The sequence below is a fragment of the Lampris incognitus genome, chromosome 11, assembly GCF_029633865.1.
Source record: "Lampris incognitus isolate fLamInc1 chromosome 11, fLamInc1.hap2, whole genome shotgun sequence".
Taxonomy (NCBI): Eukaryota; Metazoa; Chordata; class Actinopteri; order Lampriformes; family Lampridae; genus Lampris; species Lampris incognitus.
Genome location: NC_079221.1, coordinates 15,978,478 through 16,002,499, shown reverse-complemented (window position 1 = coordinate 16,002,499; position 24,022 = coordinate 15,978,478). Strand labels below are relative to the sequence as shown.

Here is a 24,022-nt window from a genome sequence, read left to right as displayed (position 1 = left end):
TCTACTTCCTCTTGCTTCCCCAAAACTGATCATCACTCTTACATTCTCCACTTTCTCACTTCTCCCCGTCTCCTTACCTCCCTGCCATACATTCGGGAGACTTTGGACGGTCCCCTACAAGTGGTGAAGTGGAATTTACCACTGATAAGCACTGTGATGCTGGAAAATACACGGCTGTGGAGTCAAGACTTTTTACTCCCAAACACAGCTATGCTTGTGTATTTTTTCTTTCTTTCATTAAGATATTAAAATGATCTCCCCTCCGATCCTCACCAGCCAGGTTCTCTCTCTCGTCCCTTCTCATTTTCCTCTCCTCTCCTTTTCTGTCATCTCATCTCATCCTCCCTGCTATCCTCGTTAACTTCCCTGCTGTCCCTCCTAAGGTAAAATAATCTCATTACTGGAAGCATTGATGAGGGGACACACACACACACACACACTTTGCAGTGCAGGCCTGTGTGTGAGGGCATTTGTTTCTCTGTGTGTCATGGTGTCATAGAGAATGTTTTTTGAGGGCAGCGGATTTATCCGGATAGAGGGAAAAAGAAAAAAGAGAGGGGGGATTGATTGGTTAGAACTGTATGGCATTATTCACTTTTTTCCCCCCAGCTGTAACTGGAGTGAAGCAAGGAGTCTACTTTTATGATAGTGATGTCCAACAATGGTGCCTTGAAGTTGTTATATCAAGGAAGGGAGTTTGTTGGTAGTTTTTCTATAAACCGGCTTCCCCAAATGCACAGATAAGACAATGAGACGGAGACGTTGGTTTCCCCCCAAACAAAAAGTCTTTATTTGGTCACAAAAATAAACACTACATGTATTGTAGGCTAAGGCATCATTTATTTAAGTTTCTAATTAAAAAAAAAATCACATGTTTCAACAGCTCTAAAACAGGATTCACGATAACCACAATATTGTAACGAATGACTAGGCTTGCTAGCCCCTGGCTAACGGGCCGGACCCTTTAGTTAACTGGTTATGATTAAATATAAATAGTTTTAAAAATATGTGTTATGCATATGTTTTTTCATTAAAAAAGTTGACTGGTTAGCGCAGTCGCCCATGACCCGGGTTCGCTTCCCGGCTGCCCCCTGAATTCGCTGCATTAAATACATGCGTCACACAAAGACAACTCTGGCCAGTCAGTGGGTGACATCCGCTTATGGGGGGGTGGCTAAATTAAGGAATAGGCTACTCACCGCTACACATACTCGGGCCTAGAAACACACGCACAGCAAGAGAAGAAAAAGGAGAGGTTCACGCATACACACCAGCAACAAACCTTTTGGGCCGTGGCGTACAGCGAGGCCTATAGTGAAACCCCCTGTAGCAGGCCGGCTGCACCACTTGGCTCTCTCGCAGACTGCGGAGAAACACCCAACAGCAATATCAGGACTTAGTATTCGGGGGAAGACAAACAAAGACAAAACATGTTTTAATGTACACAGTGAGAAATAGCCCAAATGGAGCACAGGCATACAAACAAAACATACAAGAAATCAACACAATCGAAAGCAGCAGTGGTGAGATCTAGGGAAGGGGGCATGGATGAAATGTTTAACACACTGTAAAGGCACGGGCTGCATCTCAACAAATTGCTCATACATGTACCTTAAGTCATCTCACCTCACCATTCCCTCTCGTTACACAAATCAATCTAAATAATCATAACAACGCTGTTATGTCCAAAAATGGTAAACACGTGATTAAAGCAGCAATTGCTGCGTCACAGCTATTATGAATTATTAGTTTGGACCCGCCCCATTTTTTTTACCATGTCGAAATTCCGCTGGTTTATGTAGAGAATGCCCAGCTCAATTAAATTCCATACCGTGTTTTCACTGCTACCTTGCAACAAGGTAGATTCTCACATAGCGCGTGCACACATACACACGAACACTGGTCATTAGCCGATCACTGATGCACGAGTGCCAGGTAGCTGAGTAAAGGTGGCTCATACTGTCACCACCAATGTTCAGGAAATGAACTTACCGAAAATCAAAGCTTGGCCTTTAACTAAATGTTCATATTTTGGTCGTATTCTGTTGCAAAGTCTCTGTACTCACTGACAGCAGCCCCGCTGTTTGGTTAGCTAACTGAGTGAAGAAGCACTAACGCTAGCTAACATTAAGACTAACATTAGCAAAGTAATGAAAAGGTGAGGAGGGAGGCTGGTTTTCATTTGATTGTTTCTGTACAGTAGACTGGTCTATTTTTTTTGGCTGATGATCCCTTGGTTTGATATGTTTGCTCCCCCAGACAACATGGACATGTTTTGTTTTTGTTTTGTTTTTGGGTTTTTTTTTCAACGAGAGTAGGAAAGTAAGGAAAGTAAGTCATCACTGGTAGTAATCGGTTAACTCCTGAGTCCCTTGTAATAGCCAGGGGCTCCCCGTTTTGACAAATAAAAGTCTGGCTGGCCCATCCTCTTTTTTAGGTTTATTGGTGGTTAGGAAATAACAATGTGGTGCATTACAGCACCAACGGGAATGGAGAGTGGACCAGCGTGTATATTTAATAAATAAATGAAAAAATCTTCAACTAAACGAGTTGTTTCACAGGTTTCTGAGAGGGACCAAAAGCCTCTCTCAGCAGCTGCTGCACATCTTCTCCAGAAACTCCCAGAAATGTCCTTGCTGTGTCTACAATTATGTCAATTCTCTCAGATTTTCTTTATACTTCAATGGTGCAATTAACATGGCCAAAAAGACCAAAAACTTCATGTAGTCCTAACAAAAGCAAAACTCAGCATGCTTCCTGCCCGACTTGTCCTCCTTAGCTTCTTGTCTCATATCATTATCGTCGTTTCTCTTCATTCTTTTAGCAGCTTCGGCATACAGCAATCCCTTTTCTGCTCTCATCTCATTCATTTTCGCTTCCTTAATTCTTTTTGGACACTGTGCTGACTGTGTATCATGATTTCCCTTGCAGTGCAGACACTTTGCTTGTACTTGTACTTGTACTTTCCCAACTTTAAAAATGTCCACATTGCAGTTGTCCTTCCCACATGTCCACCATCTTCTAACTCCCTACAAACTGCAGCAACGTGTCCATATTCTTGACAACAAAAACATCTGAGAGGCGCTCTCTCATATGTATGGCCCCATCCTGTAACTAATACAATTGAGGTACGCTCTTTCTGGCAATTCAAATGTGAAAAACACAGAATTACTGTCCTTCTTCTTCCTGTCTCGGAAAGTAGTTGTTCTTCTTGCCTCACATACACCCGCAACATCCCCAAATGACTCAGCCTTTACTGACAGTGGCCCGCCACTTATCACATCCGTCTTTGCTTTTAATCCGAGTGGGAAGCCAGTCACACAGACTACATTCTAAATACCTTTATCTGAAGGGCTCGATCCCTTTGACGCTTTGAGATACAATCACTGATAACCATCCCGCTTCTAGTTATCCTGATCGATCGTACATGTCCAAGTTTTCTCCCTACAAACTTTTCAACCTCATGTGGATCCTTGAAAATCCAGTTTTCTCTTGTCACAGAATTCTGACTTTAATCTCAGAATTCTTAATTTAATCCCAGAACTCAAATAAAATGTTCGCATGTGACTCTAACCCTCTTCCGTATGAGCCGACCACTTCCTCTGGATGAAATGTCCCATCATTATCTCATGCTCGTATAGCCAGAAAAAAGCATGAAGCTACTTGTTAAAAGGCACCAGGATACATACTATGCTTATGTAGAAATGAATGGGATACTGTGCAAAGCGATGTGGCAACAGTGTGGTCGTGCCTCTCCGGCGTGTAGGTAAATGGCGTGACCTCCTCATATTGACATTTATGGTTAATATGGCTTGTTGTTGAGGCAAAAATGGTTTTGCCTCAACAACAAGCTTATCTCATTATTCTCATTTGTGACGGAATTTCTCATTTCCAGAGGCTTCTTGGTTCACAAGACGGTTAAAGAGGTTTGGTGAATCAAGAAGCCTCCTCACAATACAAGTAGCCTCCTCTGACTGGCTGCCTGCCATTGCTACGGTTCAAGATTTTTTTCCAGTGAACTTGGCTGTCCGCCGCCCGCCATCAGTGTGCCTTCCTGTTACACTGAAACAACCTCCGGTGCACTGACAAATATTTTACATGCACACACACACACACACACACACACACACACACACACACACACACACACACACACACACACACACACACACACACACACACACACACACACACACGTGCAGGGGACCCCATACCATTTTCAGTGTGTCTGGAAGTCAGTTCACTTCATCAGGGAGGTCTAGTTTTAAAACTCAACCTGCCTTCCTGTTACACAACAGCTTCTGGGTTCATTTAAATTATTTGACACGCACACACTCAGATACACACACACAAGTAGCCCATCTACCACTGTGTGTAAAGTTGGTGGGGCGTGAAAATTTTCAGAGTGTATGTGCACGTTTTCAATGCGTATGTCCACATGCTCAATGCATATTTGAATAATGAAAGGATGGATGGATGGATGTATGTTTTCGGCGCGTGTGTGCACATTGCCAATGTGTATGTGCACATGTTTTCATCCGAATCGGCCTCCTATGGAATCCTCTGGCCTGAGCTCATTTCTGTGGTGTGGAGAACCAGTCTTTGAGCTGTCTGTGAATGTTCTCATTCATCCAGGTCATGGTTATCCAAAGGAGTTGAATCAAGTGCAACTGGACTTGGTATATATCCGTGAAGACGTTTCGCCTCTCATCCAAGAGGCTTCCTCAGTTCGTGCCTTTCTGACTAGACCAAGGTAGTCTGTCTTTGAAGCTAGTCTGTCTAGTCAGTCTTTGACCTATGATTGCACAGCTAACCTGACTCCACCAAGACATGACCATTCAGTGCCAACTGTCATTGCAACCCATCAGAAGTCAGTGTTGGCACAGCTCAGATAGTTAATTATCTCCGCCAGGCGGTAGCCCGGAGGAGATTATGCATTTGGTTGTGTGTGTGTGTATGTGTGTGTGTGTGTGTGTGTGTGTGTCTGTGTGTGTGTGTGTGTGTGCGGCCAGTCTCGCAAACAACTGGACCTATCAGCCAAAAGGTTTTGGTGCACAGTTATGAGTAAATGATGAAGAAACTCTCGTGGTTGCAGAGATTAAATACCTTCAGAAACGTTTGTTCTCGCTATCGCCACTCCCTCTTCTCATTCACTCTCTGGCTCGCTTGACCAACACTGCCCTCTCTGAGTCAACCGTGCGCATGCGCGACTCACATTTACAGTTGCGTCAGATCGGGCAGCGATAGACCCCTTATCACGTGACGTAAAAGCTGCGTTGTAATTAGAATCAGAAGACTTTATTCATCCCCGAGGGGAAACTGGGTTCTATTACAGACACTCACGCTCTAATAACTAAAAACTAACAAGATACAATATAAGAAAATAGAAACAGAAACAAATAGACATAAAATATAAATCTACTACTACTACTACTACTACTATCGGCTGCTCCCATTAGGGGTCGCCACAGCGGATCATCCGTTTCCATCTCTTCCTGTCTTCTGTATCTTCCTCTGTCACACCAGCCACCTGCATAGCCTCCCTTACCACATCCATAAACCTCCTCTTTGGCCTTCCTCTTTTCCTGTTCCCTGGCAGCTCCATATTCAGCATCCTTCTCCCAATATACCCGGCATCTCTCCTCCACACATGTCCAAGCCATCTCAATCTTGCCTCTCTTGCTTTGTCTCCAAACCGTCCAACTTGAGCGGTCCCTCAAATATAATCATTCCTAACCACCCCCTCTTCGTCACTCCCAGTGAAAATCTTAGTATCTTCAACTCTGCCAACTCCACCTCCTGTCTTTTCATCAGTGCCACTGTATCCAAACCATATAACATAGCTGGTCTCACAACCATCTTGTAAACCTTCCCTTTAACTCTTGCTGGTACCTTTCTGTCGCAAATCACTCCACCCACTCCACCCTGCCTGCACTCTCTTCACCTCTCTACTGCACTCCCCATTACTTTGGACAGACATAAAATATAAATAAGAAATAGAAATAAAACATCTATACTGCACACCCTATCTATACTGCAAAGAGATGCGCATGCAGAATGTGTGGCAAAACATGGCTGTGAAACAACGTGCGTACCTATGAAACTCAGATGAAAGCATATAAAACTTAAAATTAAACAGAGAAAAGTGAGAAATTTGAGAAAATGGAAATCTCAGAATATGTTGAAGGTCTAAGCAAGGAAGATAGAAAGCAGTACGAGTGAAAACTTAGCGATCCGTTTATGCTTGCTGAAGCTCAGTGAACAAGTGATATAATGAAGTTGCCAAACATCGGCTGGAGGGATATGACTGAATACCTCATAGGCACACCAAGTATATTTACGAAAGACTCAATGGAGGCATACAAGTCTTTATACGATTACTTTGTTGGTGGACATATCCAAGACTGCTTTTACCATCTGTTGCCGAAGGAAAACAAGCTTTACGTCATCAAATCAAAGCCCTCATAGTTTAACCGGTTCTTTTAGGCCACATGTGTAAGTTTACACAAAGGATAGAAAAACATCACCAATCGTCCTTTTATAGTGGGATAACCATGGTCTTTAATCCAAAGGAATTGAATCAAGTGCAACTGGACTTGGTATATATCCGCGAAGACGTTTCGCCTCTCATTCAAGAGGCTTCCTCAGTTCGTGCCTTTCTGACTAGACCAAGCTAGTCTGACTGGCTGGTGATGAAACTCAGATATTTATCCTCTTTGGAGTCGTTATCCGAGACATTGATGTCCATGGCTCTTTGTGATCCGATGTTAAGCAGCGACGGTCGTTGGGGGTGTTAGTTTCGACTTCGTTAGTGCTCCATTCAGTGGTCATGAGAGTCGTTGGAGCCGTTAGTGACCGACTGTTGTTCTTGGAGGCTAGGCTTCTTGAGTCTCCTGGGTAGAGATGGAAGGACGGCATTGTAAGTGGGAGATAGGTGGTGTCGCAGACCTCCTCCTCTGTTGAGGGATGGTTTTTCCAGTTTCGCATAGGTGGCTTCCTTCACCCCTCTTTCAAACCATCTATCTTCCCTCTCCAAAATGTGTACGTTGCTGTCGTCGAAGGAGTGTGTATTCTCCTTTAGGTGTAGATAAACTGCTGAGTCTTGTCCTGAGGAGTTTGGCCTTCTGTGTTGGGCCATCCGTTCGTGTAGTGGTTGCAGGGGCGCCGTCAGCCTAGCCGAGGCCCGGGACGAGATGATCTCGCGAGGCCCCCCTCCATCCCCCCTCCCCCCCCGTGCACTATAAATCATCTCATGTAGGCTACATATCACTTGTCTCAAGTTAGGATCACAGTATTCACAAAGAAACCATGTGGGCTATAACTTGTCCAAAGAACAGTAGGCTATTCGCAGATATTTATAATTGTCTCAGTATTAGTAGATAAATCATGTAGGCTATATCGGGGATCCAGGCAACTCAAAGGACGGAGGCAGGAGTAAAATTAAAAAAGCTTTAATAAATCTTGGCAGTTTACATTGGTGAAGAAAGGCACTGTTTAAAATTCATCAGGTATTCATCTCCTTCTCTAAATGCATATCATTGTAAATGTTTTGTCAAAACCCGTCAGTTCCAATATTTAAACAAAGAAAAGCGCTGCACTTTCTGGGTTGCAAAGTCATTGATGAGGTCAAAGAAGCATTGTGTTAAACGGTTATACGGCTCTACTATGCTAACTGGATGTTAAAATTTAAAACTATGTCTATCAATGAAGTAGCCTAGCTAGCCGTTGCCCGTAGGTAACGTAGCTAGCTAGCTAACAACCAGTAAGCTAACGTTAGCTAAAATTAGCTAACGTTAGCTCTGCTGTTTGCCAGATGTAACGTTAGCCTGCCTAGATAAAACTCACTTTTCTCTTTAGCTTTTTTCAAATATGTTGCCATAGAGCCCCTTAACTCCTTTTCATAATTTTTCCTTTGTTGTTTTACTTTTCTCTTTTTGGCACCTGATGGTTGTTGCCTAGTATTAGCCATTTTGGAAAATGAGCATTAGGCAGTGAGTGGCATTTATGTTGTTGACAGTCGGACCAAACCATGACGTGAGGGGGGGGGGGGGCGTGAATCTGTTCTGACCTCTATGTCAAGGAAAATAAGCAATAATAGAATAATAAGCTTTTTTGTTACTGAGAAATACTTTGTTAAATCTTCACGGATATTTATTTTTGACAAAATATTCCAGCAGATTATTTTAAGGTTAGGGGTCAGTTTGATACCCCCCCCCCCCCCCGATCTGAGGCCCGGGGATAACTGTCCCCTTTGTCCCCCCCTGTCGGCGCCCCTGAGTGGTTGTTTGGTTTCTCATATGTATAGGTCAGTGCAATCCTCATTACATTGTACAGCATACACCAGATTGCTGTACAATGCAATGCAATGGTATACGGTCTTTGGGATGAACCAGTCTTTGACAGAGTGTGTTGCTGGGTTTGAAGTGTTTGTTAAAAATTCTCCTGAGTTTCTCGGAGACCCCAGAAACATATGGGATGATTATGCTATTCCTTCTGTTCCTTTCCTCCTCATCACTCACCCGGTTGGTCTTTTTGGAATGTGTTGCAGTTTTCACAAAGGTCCAACTGGGGTAGCCGCAGGTTTTTAAAGCTCCCCTCAGGTGTTTGTGTTCTTCCCGTTGGGCCTGAGTGCTGCTGGGCACATTGTCAGCTCTGTGTTGCAAAGTTCTGATGACGCCCAGTTTGTGTTCCGGAGGGTGGTGTGAGTCGAAAAGTAGATATTGGTCTGTGTGTGTAGGTTTCCTGTAAACCCCAATGTGGAGGCTCCTGTCTTCCCCAATGTGGACGTCACAGTCCAAGAAGGGCAAACTGTTCTTTACATCTTCCCTTGTGAACTTAATGTTCTTGTCCGCTGAGTTGATGTGTTTGGTAAACACTTGCACCTCTTGTGTTTGGATTTTGACCCATGTGTCGTCCATATATCTGAACCAGTTGCTCGGAGGTGTTCCTCTGAAGGAGTTCAGGGCCCTGTGTTCTACCTCTTCCATATATAAGTTGGCCACAACGGGAGATACTGGTGAGCCCATTGCACAGCCATGTTTCTGTCTGTTTCAAAGAGGATAAATATCTGCGTTTCATCACCAGCCAGTCAGACTAGCTTGGTCTAGTCAGAAAGGCACGAACTGATGAAGCCTCTTGGATGAGAGGCGAAACGTCTTCACGGATATATAACAAGTCCAGTTGCACTTGATTCAATTCCTTTGGATAACCATGACCTGGATGAATGAGAACATTCACAGCCATGGTCTTTAATAAGAAACTGTTTGTAAGGAACCAAACTCAGACCCCAAAAATTAAGTACAGGGAAACTGAATGCTGAGAAGAAACTTGAATTCACAGGCAAAAAAACCCCAACTATATCTTTATTTTTAACTTCCTCTCAACTATAGCTTTGTTCTGTGCAGTTGTGTGTTTAAACACACTTGGAATCCAGTCTCGGGGCTCTGGATCATCTGATCTCCCCCTGAAAAAATGAAGAAAACTTTTAAATCAAGTTGAGCAGAGATGTTTTTCATTTCTACCTTTGTCATTTGTCTCCAGTAGAAAACTGAATTGTTTGTGCGGTTATGAGATCGAGGCTGGAGTCAAATTACATGACCTCAAACACCATGACACAAGAAAGCTGATTGACTCGTTGTCAAACTTGAGGAAGGCTAGGCATTAACAACTCGAACTTTGGTTTGGCAGTTGCTCTACTAGGGCAGTATCACATTTAGAGCTGATACTTATCACAATACTTATTTGTGTAAGAAACGCATACATACCAGATACGAAATGTTCTCCGCAAATCTTCGCGTTTGATATTTGCTCTTCTGACCACGTCTCCCAGTCCTCCCGACGGATCGCATGAATCCACGCTTGTCTTCTTCGTTTTTCGATTGGAGTTTTCCCTTTCGGCACAACGTAAAAATGCAGATGCTTGTTTTTACCATATTTACGTTTTGTACAACCGACAGGGCAGCAACCGTGAGGCATTTCGTTCCGTTTTAAATCAATTTCTCCGTGATGATCCCTTCGAAATGAACATAGTAATGTTTACAACCACAAGTCTCGTGGCGCCTTTTTGCCTCACAACCTGCGCACTCTTGTTTGCGCATGTGAATAAGGGAATACGTATGTAGTGTCAAAACCAAAACATTGTGTCTTCAGGTAAGAGTCTTGAAAGTAAACGAGAAACCGATCGTATTTCGCATGCCAGCAAACCGGAGGAACACTGGATGAGCCAAAAATAATTCAATTTATACCCCTCGATGCTACGCGGAAGTGCCATAGTCTCCAATGTTAAAATTTCAAGAGTATGATTAATCACAGTCACAGCTGGAAATCATCTCAATACACAGTAAAATCCTGAGTGTTAATTTAACTTCATGAGTGTTAATTTAACTCTGAGAGTGTAAAAATGGACCCAAAAGGACCAATTTGTACGCTCTCCGAGTTAAATTAACACTCAGGTTTTTACTGTGTAGCTACAATAACACATTCCCCATGGCTGCGCTTTGTTTTCTTACGTTGTTTTATGAATTAAAGTCAATCGGCAGAGCAGCCATTCGCTTTGATTAATGTTATATCATGGAAACCGCGATGGTTAAACACATTTGAAGTATTTTCTTACCGTTGGTTTATTGCTTTAGAATTGTAAACTACTAATAAGACACGTTAGTCCCTAGCTAACGGGTGTGACCCTTTAGCCGAGCGGTTAGTGATGTCGCCTCGTGGTGCAGTACACCCGTATCGAATCCCGCACCGGGCAAGAAAATAACCGGTTACATTGGTGGCAGCGGTGGAATCCGGAAGTGTGCAGATCCTCAGAAGTCTCTTCGGAGCGCGGGAATAACAAAGCGCGAGGGCGCGCTTCCGGGGAGAGTGACGACTGTAAACTACTAATAAGACACGTTAGCCGATCGGTTAGTGATGTCGCCTTGTGGTGCAGTACACTCGTGTCGAATCCCGCACCGGGCAAGAAAATAACCGGTTACAGAATTAATGAAAGTCAATTAGCAGATTACTCATTAGCCTTCATTCGTTTTATATCATGAAACCGAGACGGTTAAACATATCTGACGTCTTTTAATAAGGGCTCTGAAATTATGATAGCCTGATATCTGTCATTTCATGTCAGACTTGGCCGCTTTTGTGCAAGGGTGCGCCTAGGAGGCTGCGCATCCACAGACTGACAGGCAAAACATTTTTATTAGGTAGGTTTTTTTTAGCTTGAGGGCTGCATATTAACCCCCCCCCCCTCATTTCCCGTTCAATCGACTTGGGTGCTGTGCACCCAAGTCGATTGAACGGAGAGAGAGAGAGAGAGAGAGAGAGAGAGAGAGAGAGGGGGGGGGTGAGCACAAAATTAGCCAGTTGTTGAGATGAACATTTTTGCAGAGGAAGGAAAAGAGGAGGTCCATTGCTGCCTACTTTAACATGCTACCAGCTGGTGACATTATATCTGATCAGCCACCACAAACCTCTCAGTGTCTGTCACAACTGAACAGATGATCCATCACTCACTTTAAGCCCAGTCCAGCTTGGATGGATCTCAGCAATGTGAATAAAACGACTTGCCCTTGATTCCTGTATCCTGTCTTTCCTTACCTGTGGTGATATTATGACAGGGGATAGATGAAACAAACAATAAGTATGTAAAATATAAGGAAGAAATAAAGAAAATGTCACCTGGCATTTGAAATCTGAAATCTGAACGGTGAAAGGAAGTGCAGGTGGAAGAGGGTGGAGGATTTAGATTTGAGGCTCACCCTAAGACACTTTCGCGTGGACAATGAGATTGCAAGAACTGAGAGAGAGAGAGAGGGGAGGGGGAGGAAAAAGGAGGAGCCAAGACGAGATCTCTACTCTGTAGCTATGATAGTCTCTATTGTCTCTAATGTTTTCTAGTTTGGTTGCATTTCTATTTCATGACCGTGAACTCCCACAGTGAGGAGCCAGCAAACATTCGGTAAGAAGGCCTGTTCATTAACTAACATAACTTAATGAGAACGGAGGTGTGCATGGTGCTTAGGGTGCACTTGCACTTCTATGAAATAAAATAACTTAAAATGTGCGAATCTGTTATGGAACAATTAAGAAGCCAAGTAAAGTTTATGAATATTTTGTCATATAACCGAGTTGCCTATTATCCTTTCACGAATGATTTCAAGTGTGTGTAATATGTAACTTGCAACAAAATACCCTACAAATGCTCAATTGTTTTTAAATATCCAAAATATTCTAAAGTTTCACCAAGATCTGTGTAGTAATTGATTTTGGTTAAATTTTTTCAAAATGTTTAATGACAATTAGACTGTTTTGGATCAAATATTCTAATGTAGATTACACTGCTTTTTATGCAGTCTGAGTATAGTTTTACCATATCTTGTATTAGTTTGTATTTCCTGGTGGTTCTGGCAGTGAAAGACAGTTTTCTCAAACTAAAACACTGACGTTCATATTCATTGTGTTATGTTAGAGATCATGGAAAGCTAGTTCATGAAATTCCGTTAAGCTACGTTTTGTGCTAAGCATTAGCCTGCGGTTGCGCTGTGCAACAATCAAGATGAATCATGTGGAAGAATAGTCTGACACTATGGTACTTTAATTTTAATGAAATAATTCTATAGTATATATTTTCTCTGTGTTGTTGAGGTCTGTTGGCAAACTGGAATGTATGTACTTACAACATGGCTTCAGACAGGGTTGACATTTGGTCTTGGGTTGATGTTTGAGTCTTTCCAGTCTAACCACTGTCCACATGACACCATCTAGAAATCTGCCTTGGAATAATCTTTTTTAAAAAGTCTTCAAAATCTATTTTTATGGGGATTTAGGAGAATTGTGCTATCGTGTAAGGACTTTTTCGGCCCCCCACACCACACCACACCACACACACACACACACACACACACACACACACACACACACACACACACACACACACACACACACACACACACACACACACACACACACACACACAACAGCCAACCCCCATCCTCAAAGCTCAAGCTAATCTAATTATGTCAAACATCACCAGGCTGCTCCTCAGTCCTTGTTAAGTGAGAAGTGACTGTACCTAATTGTTCGTCTGACAAGATTAATTCCCTTTAATGGATTTAACTCATTAGCAGCAGTTTTTTTTAATACTTGCAGAAGGAGGTCGTCATGCCGACCGTCAAAAGCAAAAAGAAGAAACCAAAGAAGGAAGTGATAGAAGGAGATGAGCAGGGAGAAGGTGAGGTTTGACCTTGGCTGCACACTACTATATCAGGGCTCAAAAGCCAGTTATCACTAACGTGCATCCATCCGGATAAAATAGATATTCGTAGTGATTACAGCTCTGTTCTACTGTACTTCTGTCTGTTTGTCTTTTTATCCATCTCTATCCATTGTTAGATCTTTTTATCTATCCATCTATTTTCAGCAGAATTTATCCGTAGAACACGAAGCTATTTTATTGTTCTGCATTTTGTTCTATTGTAGTTGGTCTGGACATGGAGATGGAGGAGGCAGCCAATCGAAGCCAGTCTGACAACAAAGACCCTTTGACTCCGGAGCCCCAAGAACCTGCACCACAGAGAAAGAAGAAGAAGAAGAAACCCATTCTAGGTATTTATTAAAGATTGGATTATCTTACTGTACACAAAAAGGAGGTTGAGACTAAAACTGTGAGTGACATCTCCATTTTACTCAAATGATTCAACAGATACACAGGCAAAACGGCACAATGAAGGCACCCCCACTACAGTTGCCCAACAGGGCCAAATTTAAGATAACAACGATACAGTACATGCCAGTATTGTGTATTGTTGTTTGAGTAACATGGCTGAGGGGAAGAGTTACTTGTAGTTGGTAAGAATTTCTAATAGTGAGCAGTTCAGAATGGCCTATTGGCTAGATAGTTTCGTGATTCTCAACCACTGTACTCTTGGGTTTCTATACTGTGAAGATAATAAATTACGGTATAATTAATCTGTTGTGTCAGGTCAAATATCGCCGTGAATAAAATCTGAACACTGACTATTGACAAGAGAGAGTAATTCAGACCCATATGGTCCAGTAATGCTGTAATAAAATGACCTCTGAGGAAGCAGGGCTCTGATCGCAATGCACTGAGAAAAAATGATCCAATTTCTGTGCCTGCCCTAGGCAGTCTAATGGAGACATTAAATGTTCTCTGTAGCCAATAAGGAGAGTGTTTTGCAAGCCAACATCTCCATTGATTCGTACCTGTTGTCAATCGGTTTGCACGATGATGAGGTTCTTGGGCAGAAGTCCGGGTGCGGATTCATTTGAAGTATGTTTTCAGAGTATAGCTAGCTCTTGCTAACTCTGGCCCAGGATTGGTTACTGCCACTTTAAACCCCACCTGCTTTAATGGAACTGTATAGAGGGCTGTCATTTTACTGGACAGATCTCAGGCGTGAATTTGTCAAGCTAAAAAAAAATGAAAGCAACAGAAAGCTGAAAATTCCAGAAAAACCTTCCTCTGGACAATTAATGACTGTATTTTCATTCCTCCAGATGACTGCATTTTTTTCTCTCTCAAATTTAAAAGCATCGATTTGCTGATTTATTGTGTTAGATCAGGAAGGAGAGCATGCTGGCATGCCTAATGGTGATGTGGCCGAACCAATTACAGATGGTGAGGAAACTACCACTGCTGTTACCAGGAAGATTAAAAGGAAGAGGTGAGTGACAGCAGCAAAAAGATGACGTGCCAATCCCTTTCATCAGTCATGCACTATATTCCACTAGCTGTCCCAGCAATGATCAGCAAATAATACCTTTTACCACAAGCAAACTAATGAATCAAACAAGCCACATTATGGATTTGCATGTTAAAGATGTCCCTCTGGTCACTTCCTGAAAATACCAAACCTATTCCAAATGGGGTCAGGAAATACAAAATGAATACATAAAAAGAGTGGTGGCAAGCTTTATAAAATCTGGGAAAGTTGTTTATAGTTGGGAAAAGGTCAAATGTGAGGTCCCACGATAGATACAATTATCATAAAATGATGATATTATTACCCATCTGCTTGGTGGTAATTTATAATTAGCATATACCAACTTGAAAGAGGAACTATTCTCAGTTCCTAATATCATAAATGGTCCAATCTTCCAGTTATGGTTATGAGAATATCCAAAATGGTCTCATTACAGTATCACATAAATCCAGTTTGCATCCTCGCTTTGTTACCTGGTCACTGTCCTGAGCACACACTCACACATATTATAATCCTAGATCAAAATGGTTGTCCACGTTTGTTTTGTATAATCCAGATTTATTCACTGTCTCCCCACACTCTTACATTAGCTCACATTAGCTCACATTGGCTCACATTAGCCCATCACCCAGTGGCAATCTCATAACAATACCCGGTGCCTTGACCGAACCCAATTCAGATATCAATTAAGATTGATCCTGATTGAGCTATAATTGACCTCGATCTATGGTTGCATAACAGCCTGTCTGCACACTGATCTCTCACATGGAATACCAGATATATACTATTGCATTTGACAGCAGTAGTAAGATGGTTTCTAGCTAACACAGGCTAGACTTGACAGTAAGCTAGTTGCTCCTCTGCAAAGGCTAATCTGCATTTATTGGCTGTGTGAGGTATTTAGGTCCACAAGATCTCTTTAAGGCTATTCTGCTGTGCTACTTGTGTTTTTCTAATGCCTAAGTGTAATGTACCATACCAAACCTCCATGATGACAGTTCAGTATGCTTTCTGTTTGTTTAGTGTTTGGTTAAGCAGGGCTGTGATACAAGCATATTTGGTACAAGCCCATTTTAAAGTAATAGGCTACTGTATTTTTGTGTGCATTTTTCTCATCCACACAAACAAAACAACATCAGCCCAGTTTTCCAGAAGAAATCTAAAGCATGATAATGTACCATATCAATAATGGTAGTGATACTACACCATATGGTTTTAGTACTGGGTCATATGGCCACCAGGTTAGTACAAGTACAAAACAGTACTAGTGCAGTGGTAAAACCCTTTGTACTTAACCCATAGAGACTAAAGCCGCAAGGTTTAACACCATTCTCATTTTGATAATGGCAGTCAAATTTTCGACAAACAGCAGCTTCCGTTTCAGATTTCTCATGGTGCCTTCCAGTCAGACATGAATCAGAACATTCATCACCCATCCATCCATCCATTATCCAAACCACTTATCCTTACTCAGGGTCGCGGGGATGCTGGAGCCTATCCCAGCAGTCATTCCATCTTGTCTTTGTCTGCTTATAGCAGTCACATTTAAATCTGAATGTTAATTTGAACTCAATCAACCATTTCCTCCTTCAAATTCAGTTTAAGATCAGATAAAGAGACAAATGCAGCATAGCTCGGTTGGCATGTGCAAGTTGCAACCTACGAAAATTAAGAAATCAAAACTTCTTTCCTTCCTCTTTCCTGCATCATGCAACAGGAGGGCGAAGACAATTGAAAACTACAACAATGACCTGGGAGCAGAAGATGATGACATCATCACATACCTCCACCCTTCCATCCCTCAGCATTCCCTGTTTTCGGCTCCCATTGGGCACAGCCAGCCAGTCGGCAAAGTCTTTGTTGAGAGGAACAGTGAGTGTATATGAAATACAGGAACACAGAAAACACTTAGGGTGCTCATAACATGAATATAAAAGCAAGGGTGGCATGGTGGCGCAGTGGTTAGCGCTGTTGCCTCACAGCAAGGAGGTCCTGGGTTCGAACTTTGGGGTTGTCCAACCTTGGGGGTCATCCCAGGATGTCCTGTGTGGAGTTTGCATGTTCTCTCTGTGTCTATGATGTGTTTTCTCTGGGTGCTCCATTTCCCCCCATCATCAAAAAGACGTGCATTCATGTTAGGGTTAAAACTTCTGTTTGTGCCCCTGACCAAGGCAATGGAAAGAACTGGAGTTGGTCCCCGGGTGCTGCATGGTGGCTGCCCACTGCTCCTATACTACACAGCTAGGATGGGTTAAATGCAGAGAAGAATTTCCTCACGGGGATTAATAAAGTATGTATGTATGTATATATATATACAAACAAGCACAAAATATTTCCAATTAAAATGAACTTCTCCTACTCCTGTGTTAATCTGCATGGCGAGGCCAGCCCAAGAAATAATATCCATAAACAGACTCAGCTGTGGATAGCATACAAAAGTGCATGTTTGTGTGTGCATAATAAGCGTTTACTTTTCAAATCCTAAACAACGTTAATGCACCGGAAATTAGCCTTATCTTCCTGTTCCAAGAGGGCCAAGCAGGAGATCTCTCTTATTTTCAAACCTTAATATTTGAAATAAAGTTATAATCCTGAACGTCATCGATGGTGAATGCAATAACTGCAGTAGTATTTGAGCACTCTCAGTACCACACGAAGTTGTCAGTGTTATCATGTCAGTATTTTCACATCTGCCAAATGAAAAACCATGGCTACTGATGTTGTGATATTTGTTGGCGAAGGTCTTTTGTGAGTTTATTCTGCAACATCTGCTTGCTAATCCCGATAAATTCACTTTTAATTCAGGGCTATACAAGTAAACTTGACTTGATCTTCAAATTCCCTGCTACCTACCTTCTTCCTTGTTTGGCTGCTGTGATGATGATGTAGTAAAATGCACTGCACCCTTTAATGTTTATCACACAAATCCTACCTAGCAACCATTAAAATGAGCAGCTGCAAAAGCATTCAAGAGTTTGGCTTTCACTGATTAGCTATTGTCTTGAATATACCAGCAGCACAAAGTATCAGAAAGGACTTTTTTTTGCATATAAATCTTCAGGATGGTAAAGTGAATGTGTATGAATATGTTGGCATGTCTCTAGTCTCTTGCATTGTTTTTACCAGTTGAGTGACACATGGAATGGAAACCCTAACCATGAAAAGGCTGGGGCATTTTTCTACCTGTTGAGCTTTCCATCCATCCATCCATACATCCATTATCTGAACCGCTTATCTTGCTCTCAGGGTTGCGGGGCTGCTGGAGCCTATTCCAGCAATCACTGGGGGACAGGCGCGGAGACACCCTGGACAGGCCGCCAGGCCAATACCAGGCCAGCTGAGCTTTATAAACCCCTTTTTAAAAAGGCTTAAACCTAGTGTGACAATGGTGAGGTGTGCGGTTGGAATGACAGATGGGTTCAAGGTGGAGGTGGGATTACATCAAGGATCGGCTTTGAGCCCTTTCTTGTTTGCAATGGTGATGGACAGGTTGACGGACGCGATCAGGCAGGAGTCTCTGTGGATGATGATGTTTGCAGATGACATTGTGATCTGTAGCAAGAGCAGGGTGCAGGTTGAGGAGAGCCTGGAGAGGTGGAGGTATGCACTGGAGAGAAGAGGAATGAAAGTCAGTAGGAGCAAGACGGAATACCTATGCGTGAATGAGAGGGAGGACAGTGGAATGGTCAGGATGCAAGGAGTAGAGGTGACGAAGGCATATGAGTCTAAATACTTGGGGTCAACTGTTCAAAGTAACGGGGAGTGCAGAAGAGAGGTGAAGAAGAAACTGCAGGCAGGGTGGAGTGGGTGGAGAAGAGTGTCAGGAGTGATTTGCGACAGAAGGGTATCAGCAAGAGTTAAAGGGAAGGTTTACAAGATGGTTGTGAGACCAGCTATGTTATATGGTTTGGAGACAGGAGGCAGAGCTGGAGGTGGCAGAGTTGAAGATGCTAAGATTTTCACTGGGAGTGACGAAGAAGGAGATGATTAGGAATGATTATATTAGAGGGACCGCTCGAGTTGGACAGTTTGGAGACAAAGCAAGAGAGGCAAGGTTGAGATGGCTTGGACATGTGTGGAGTAGAGGTGCTGGGTATATTGGGAGAAGGATGCTGAATATGGAGCTGCCAGGGAAGAGGAAAAGAGGAAGGCCAAAGAGGAGGTTTGTGGATGTGGTGAGAGAGGACATGCAGGTGGCGGGTGTGACAGAGGAAGATGCAGAGGACAGGAAGAAATGGAAACGGATGATCTGCTGTGGCGACCCCTAACGGGAGCAGCCGAAAGTAGTAGTAGTAGTTAACCAGGAATATTGATTTAAAGAAGAAAGCCACTTTATTTTGTCATTGTAGGTACAATGACATTTGCTCTCTGCATTTAACCCATCCAATTGTATAGGAGCAGAGGACAGCTACAGCACCCGGGGAATGGTGGTACAATTAGAGGGTACAATGGTGGTTTACGGGTGTTCTGGTAGTGTACTGGTCTATTCCGTTGCCTACCAACACAGGGATCTCTGGTTCGAATCCCCTAGTTACCTCCAGCTTAGTCAGGCGTCCCTACAGACACAATTGTCCGTGTCTGCGGGTGGGAAGCCGGATGTGGGTATGTGTCCTGGTCGCTGCACTAGTGCCTCCTCTGGCCGGCCGGGGCACCTGTTCAGAGGGGAGGGGGGACGGGGGACAACAGCATGATCCTCCCACGCGCTACGTCCCTCTGGTGAAACTCCTCACTGTCAGGTGAAAAGAAGCAGCTGGCGATTCCATATGTATCGGAGGAGGCATGTGGTAGTCTGCAGCCCTACCCGAATCGGTAAAGGGGGTGGAGCAGCGACCGGGACGGCTCGGAAGAGTGGGGTAATTGGCCAAGTACAATTGGGGAGGAAAAGGCGGAACCCCGCCCCCCCCAAAAAAAGAAAAAAGAATGGTGGTTTACAAGTTAGCACTGCCGACCCACCTCAAACGTTTTTTGGGTTGGATGCCGTACCTTCTGGTGGGGAGTTTTGCATGTTATCCTTATGGTTCCATTTGTCTGCCCCACAACCAAACACATGCATGTTGGCTACATTTGAGACTCTAAATTGTCTATAGGTATGAATGGCATGTGGGCCCTGTGATGCACGGACACCTGCTCATGGTGTCTCCTTGCCATCAATGTTTGCTCTAGTGTCGGACAACCCTGGTTTTGTTTAAGCTGGTATTTAAAATGAAATTAATTAACTGATTCAGATCAGATTCTCATTTAACTAGCCAAGTCGACTAATACATATTCTTATTCAATGATGCTTTTTGTGCAATTTATTTTTCACGTTAACAACATCTGTAAGCTGCTAACAGGTGTGACGCAGTCTAAGTAAGTCACTGGCAGCTGACTTACAAAATTGCCCTACTAGACTTGCCAAAGCAAAAGATGGGCTAGGGCTCATGATGGTAATCTGTTCAGCTCCATTCTCCCTGCAAAGTAGTTCCATCCCCCATATATATGTTAAGTTCCAGTAGAAAATAAACCTGAGCAATTAAGAGTACTGTAATTACATATTCATGAATGCAATCAATTGATCAATCAATAAATCAATCAATCGACCAATGTCTGGTGTATGTGTGTGTGGTGTGTACCTCTGTGTCTGCATGTGTGTGCAGGGCGTTTCCAGGCAGAGCGTGTGGAGCAGCACAGGCATTCAGAGCTGATGGACGACTACATGGAGGTCAGACAGCTCTGGACCACCAGAGACGTTGCTGTAAGAGTACACAATGGATTCAGGTTAGGACACACACACACACACATACACATACACATACACACACACACACACACACACACACACACACACACACACACACACACACACACACACACACACACACACACACACACACACACACACACACACCATCATCGGCGGTCACTCGGGGTCGAGTATGACCGTCCTCCCTCTGGGTCCCTCTGGGTCCTCAGGTGGGCGTAGGGGCTGATCCTGGAGCCGCATAATGAGAGGACGCCTGCACGTGACAGCTTATGTGGAGTGGCTGATGTGCCTGCAGCCACCACATGGTCCTTGGCAGGGGTGGCCAGAGCCTGATGGCATGGAGAACCAAGATGATAAGGGACCACCCTCTGTCGCAGCCTTCCTCCGCCTCCACTGTCATTGTGACTTGGAGACATCTTCCACCAGCTCTGCCGTTGAGGTCTTTGTTGGATCATGCTTCATCTGGAACCTCTCCCTTGACCTGTCTGCCTTGGGTGACCCCACCAGGAGCCAAGCTCCGGATGGCATAGCTCTTGGGATCATTGGTACATGCAAGCTTCTCCACCACGACAAAGTGGCGATCCAGGAGAACACACACACACACTCACACACACACACACACACACACAAGGACAAAAATATACATACACAATCAAGCAATCAATCAATCAATCAATCAATCAATCAATCAATCAATGTCTGGTGTATGTGTGTGTAGAGAAAAAAAAAGGGTTGAATTGCCTGGGCAGTTCTCTTCAACAGAGCACCGGCTATGTCATACACCTGTGATAGATAGTGATCGATATTAACTGCTTTATTTAGTAAATGTTAAAAATTGTTTAAAAAGTCTATCTTTCTGCCTTCTTTGTTTCTCTGTCTGTTTCTGTCTGTCTCACACTTTGTTGTTGTTGTTGTGTTGTTTGTTTTTTCTTCCTAGGGTCATAGGTCTGTTTTCCCATGGCTTCCTGGCTGGATATGCAGTATGGAACATCATAGTGGTGTATGTGCTGGCCGGAGAGCAGCTCACCACCCTACCAAACCTGCTACAACAGTACCACCGACTGGCTTACCCAGCACAGTCCCTGCTCTACCTGCTACTGGCTATTAGCACAGTGTCAGCGTTTGATCGGTGAGTGTATTGTGTGTGTGTGTGTGTGTGGGGGGGTTTACGTGGGAGTCTACCCTAAACCACTATACACTCAGGTGGCTTGGGCATGTCATTCGCATGCCCAGCCAACGACTCCCACATGAAGTCCTCTACGGCCAACTACATCTTGGTCAACACACTGCTGGTGGGCAGAAGAAGCAGTTCAAAGACCAAATGAAGACCACACTGAAAAGATGCCAGACCAACCCCTCTTCTCTTCTTTGGAGGAACTCGCCTCCTGCCGCACCATCTGGCGCTCTCACGCCTCACAGGGAGTGAAGTATATGGAAAACCAGCGCACACAACACCGTGTAGCAAAGCATGTGACACTATTCAGCCATGAAAGGACTCACAAATAAGAGAAGATGGTCATCATCGGATACGATGGACAACCAGCAGCGAGTGTGTGTGTGTGTGTGAGTCTGTGAAGTCCAGTGATCTTGACTGCCATTTCACTTTTGCAGATATTGTCAACTATCAATTTCCTTTCACCGTTTCACAAATATCTACTTTACGTGGTGGGAGCATCTGTCACGGCTCTTATCCAGAGGGAAGTTACAACGAGTGCAGCGGTAAGTCAGCCAGCACCCTGACAAAATAACAGATTTCCGCTTAGGAATAACCGAAAAGAGCTCGAGAAAGTATTGAGACCTGAGGATGAGGCCTGTGTCATGAGCACAATGAGGTGCAAGTTGAAAAAGACGAAGATTGGGAAGAAGAAGACGGAGAGGAGGGTATGTATGAGGGAGGAGAGGATGGCGGCACCAGGTCATTACAAAGGAAACACTATGACGGGATTTCCATGACCGACAGCGCACACATTGGAGAGTGCATCTACATACGTCATCAATATGGATCTCCCTACACAGCGCTACCGTTCACCACTAGCACCATGCTTACAGCTCCACTGCACCATGTCTCAACTCTGTGGTCCCCTTAGATCAATCTCCAAAGAGGCCAGAGCCAGTCTCACAAAACAACCGATGTGAGCACTTAGCGAGACCAGTCTGGTTTGTGAGAACAAGGTAGGGGAGCATTGGATGAAAAACCGTGATCAGTAATCCAGTTCTGTGTGTCCTCAGGGTGAATCTCGCCAAGGCCTCCATGGCTCTGAGGGGTTTTCTCACACTGGACCCTGCTGCCCTGGCATCCTTCTGTGAGTATGTGAAAACAAAGTGTGTATGTGTGGCAACATGCCTCCACATCTGTTCTGTACTTTGGATGTGTATACATGTATGTGTATTTCTGTACACGAACGTCTGTAAGTGATTACATTGTGTGTGTATGTGCATCCGTTTGTACATACATATTCTTGTTTGTTTGGGATCACTCGCAAGTGTGTGCGTGTGTATGTGTGTGTGTGTGTGTGTGTGTGTGTGTGTGTGTGTGTGTGTGTGTGTGAGTTTGCATATTAAAATGCTCCTACCTTTATGTTTCAGTATATTTCATAGCACTGATCCTGTCCCTGAGTCAACAAATGACCAGTGATCGCATCAACCTCTATCCTACAGCCAATGAAACTCTTTGGTGAGAGGTTCTGCTTTGTCCCTTGTTCTATTCTATTCTAATCTATTCTATATCTTCAGCAAGAGCAATAAAACAATCTCTCCCTTTTCACCCCATCTCTCTCTCTCTCTCTCTCTCTCTCTCTCTCACACACGCTCACTATCTAGGCCACCAGGTTCAGAGCACCAGATCTTACAGCCGTGGATAGTGGTTAACCTGGTGGTAGCTCTGTTGGTGGGCCTGGCCTGGGCCTTCGTCTCCACACGACCAGAGATAGACTACACCGAGGGTAGGAGGCATTAGAGTTTATACATACAATATAATAAAATACATGTACACTGAAGAAAACAGCACAACACAAGAAGACAATGCAACATAACATGATGCTGCCGTGCAACATGATGTAGCCTGATGAAATGCCTTATGCTGTATACGTGTTTGTGTGTGTGTGTGTTTATGTATGTGTGTGTGTGTGTGTGTGTGACTGTCTGAGAGAGAGAGTGAGGGAGAGAACGAGAGAAAGAGTCTTGACTCCCCTTGTCATTCTTTGCAGATTTTTTGATGGCAATGGAGGTGGAGGGATACCCGAGAGGCGACGAGAACCTCGACATTCCTGCCTGAAACTCTTGTTCTTTTCGTCTTGTTATTGTATACTGAGTTTTAAATCAGTTTTGTTGTCATTTAATAACATGTTTTTGTAATAAGTGTTACATAGCAATTTTTACTCCGCATTTGTTTTTACTCATATAGTGATTTCTATCCCAGGATGGGAGTTTGTAAATAAAGAAACACATACGGTACCTCACTGTCTAATAATGTCGTTACACATTTTCACCACAAGATGTCAGTATTCTTCTAAATACACAAAATACGTAACTCCAGCTGTTAGTATTTTAATTCTGTTCTGAA

General features: G+C 43.6%; 1 protein-coding gene across 1 annotated transcript; it reads left to right on the top strand.

Moving 5' to 3' along the window:
• The first annotated feature begins 13,152 nt into the window (after window positions 1-13,152).
• On the top strand, window positions 13,153-23,734 carry tmem237a (transmembrane protein 237a). The gene is made up of 10 exons (XM_056290052.1): window positions 13,153-13,222; window positions 13,471-13,596; window positions 14,573-14,678; window positions 16,435-16,589; window positions 20,354-20,474; window positions 21,398-21,589; window positions 22,690-22,763; window positions 23,047-23,134; window positions 23,281-23,402; window positions 23,667-23,734. The coding sequence occupies exons 1-10, from the start codon at window positions 13,153-13,155 to the stop codon at window positions 23,732-23,734; spliced, it is 1,122 nt and encodes a 373-aa protein (XP_056146027.1).
• Window positions 23,735-24,022: the final 288 nt, after the last annotated feature.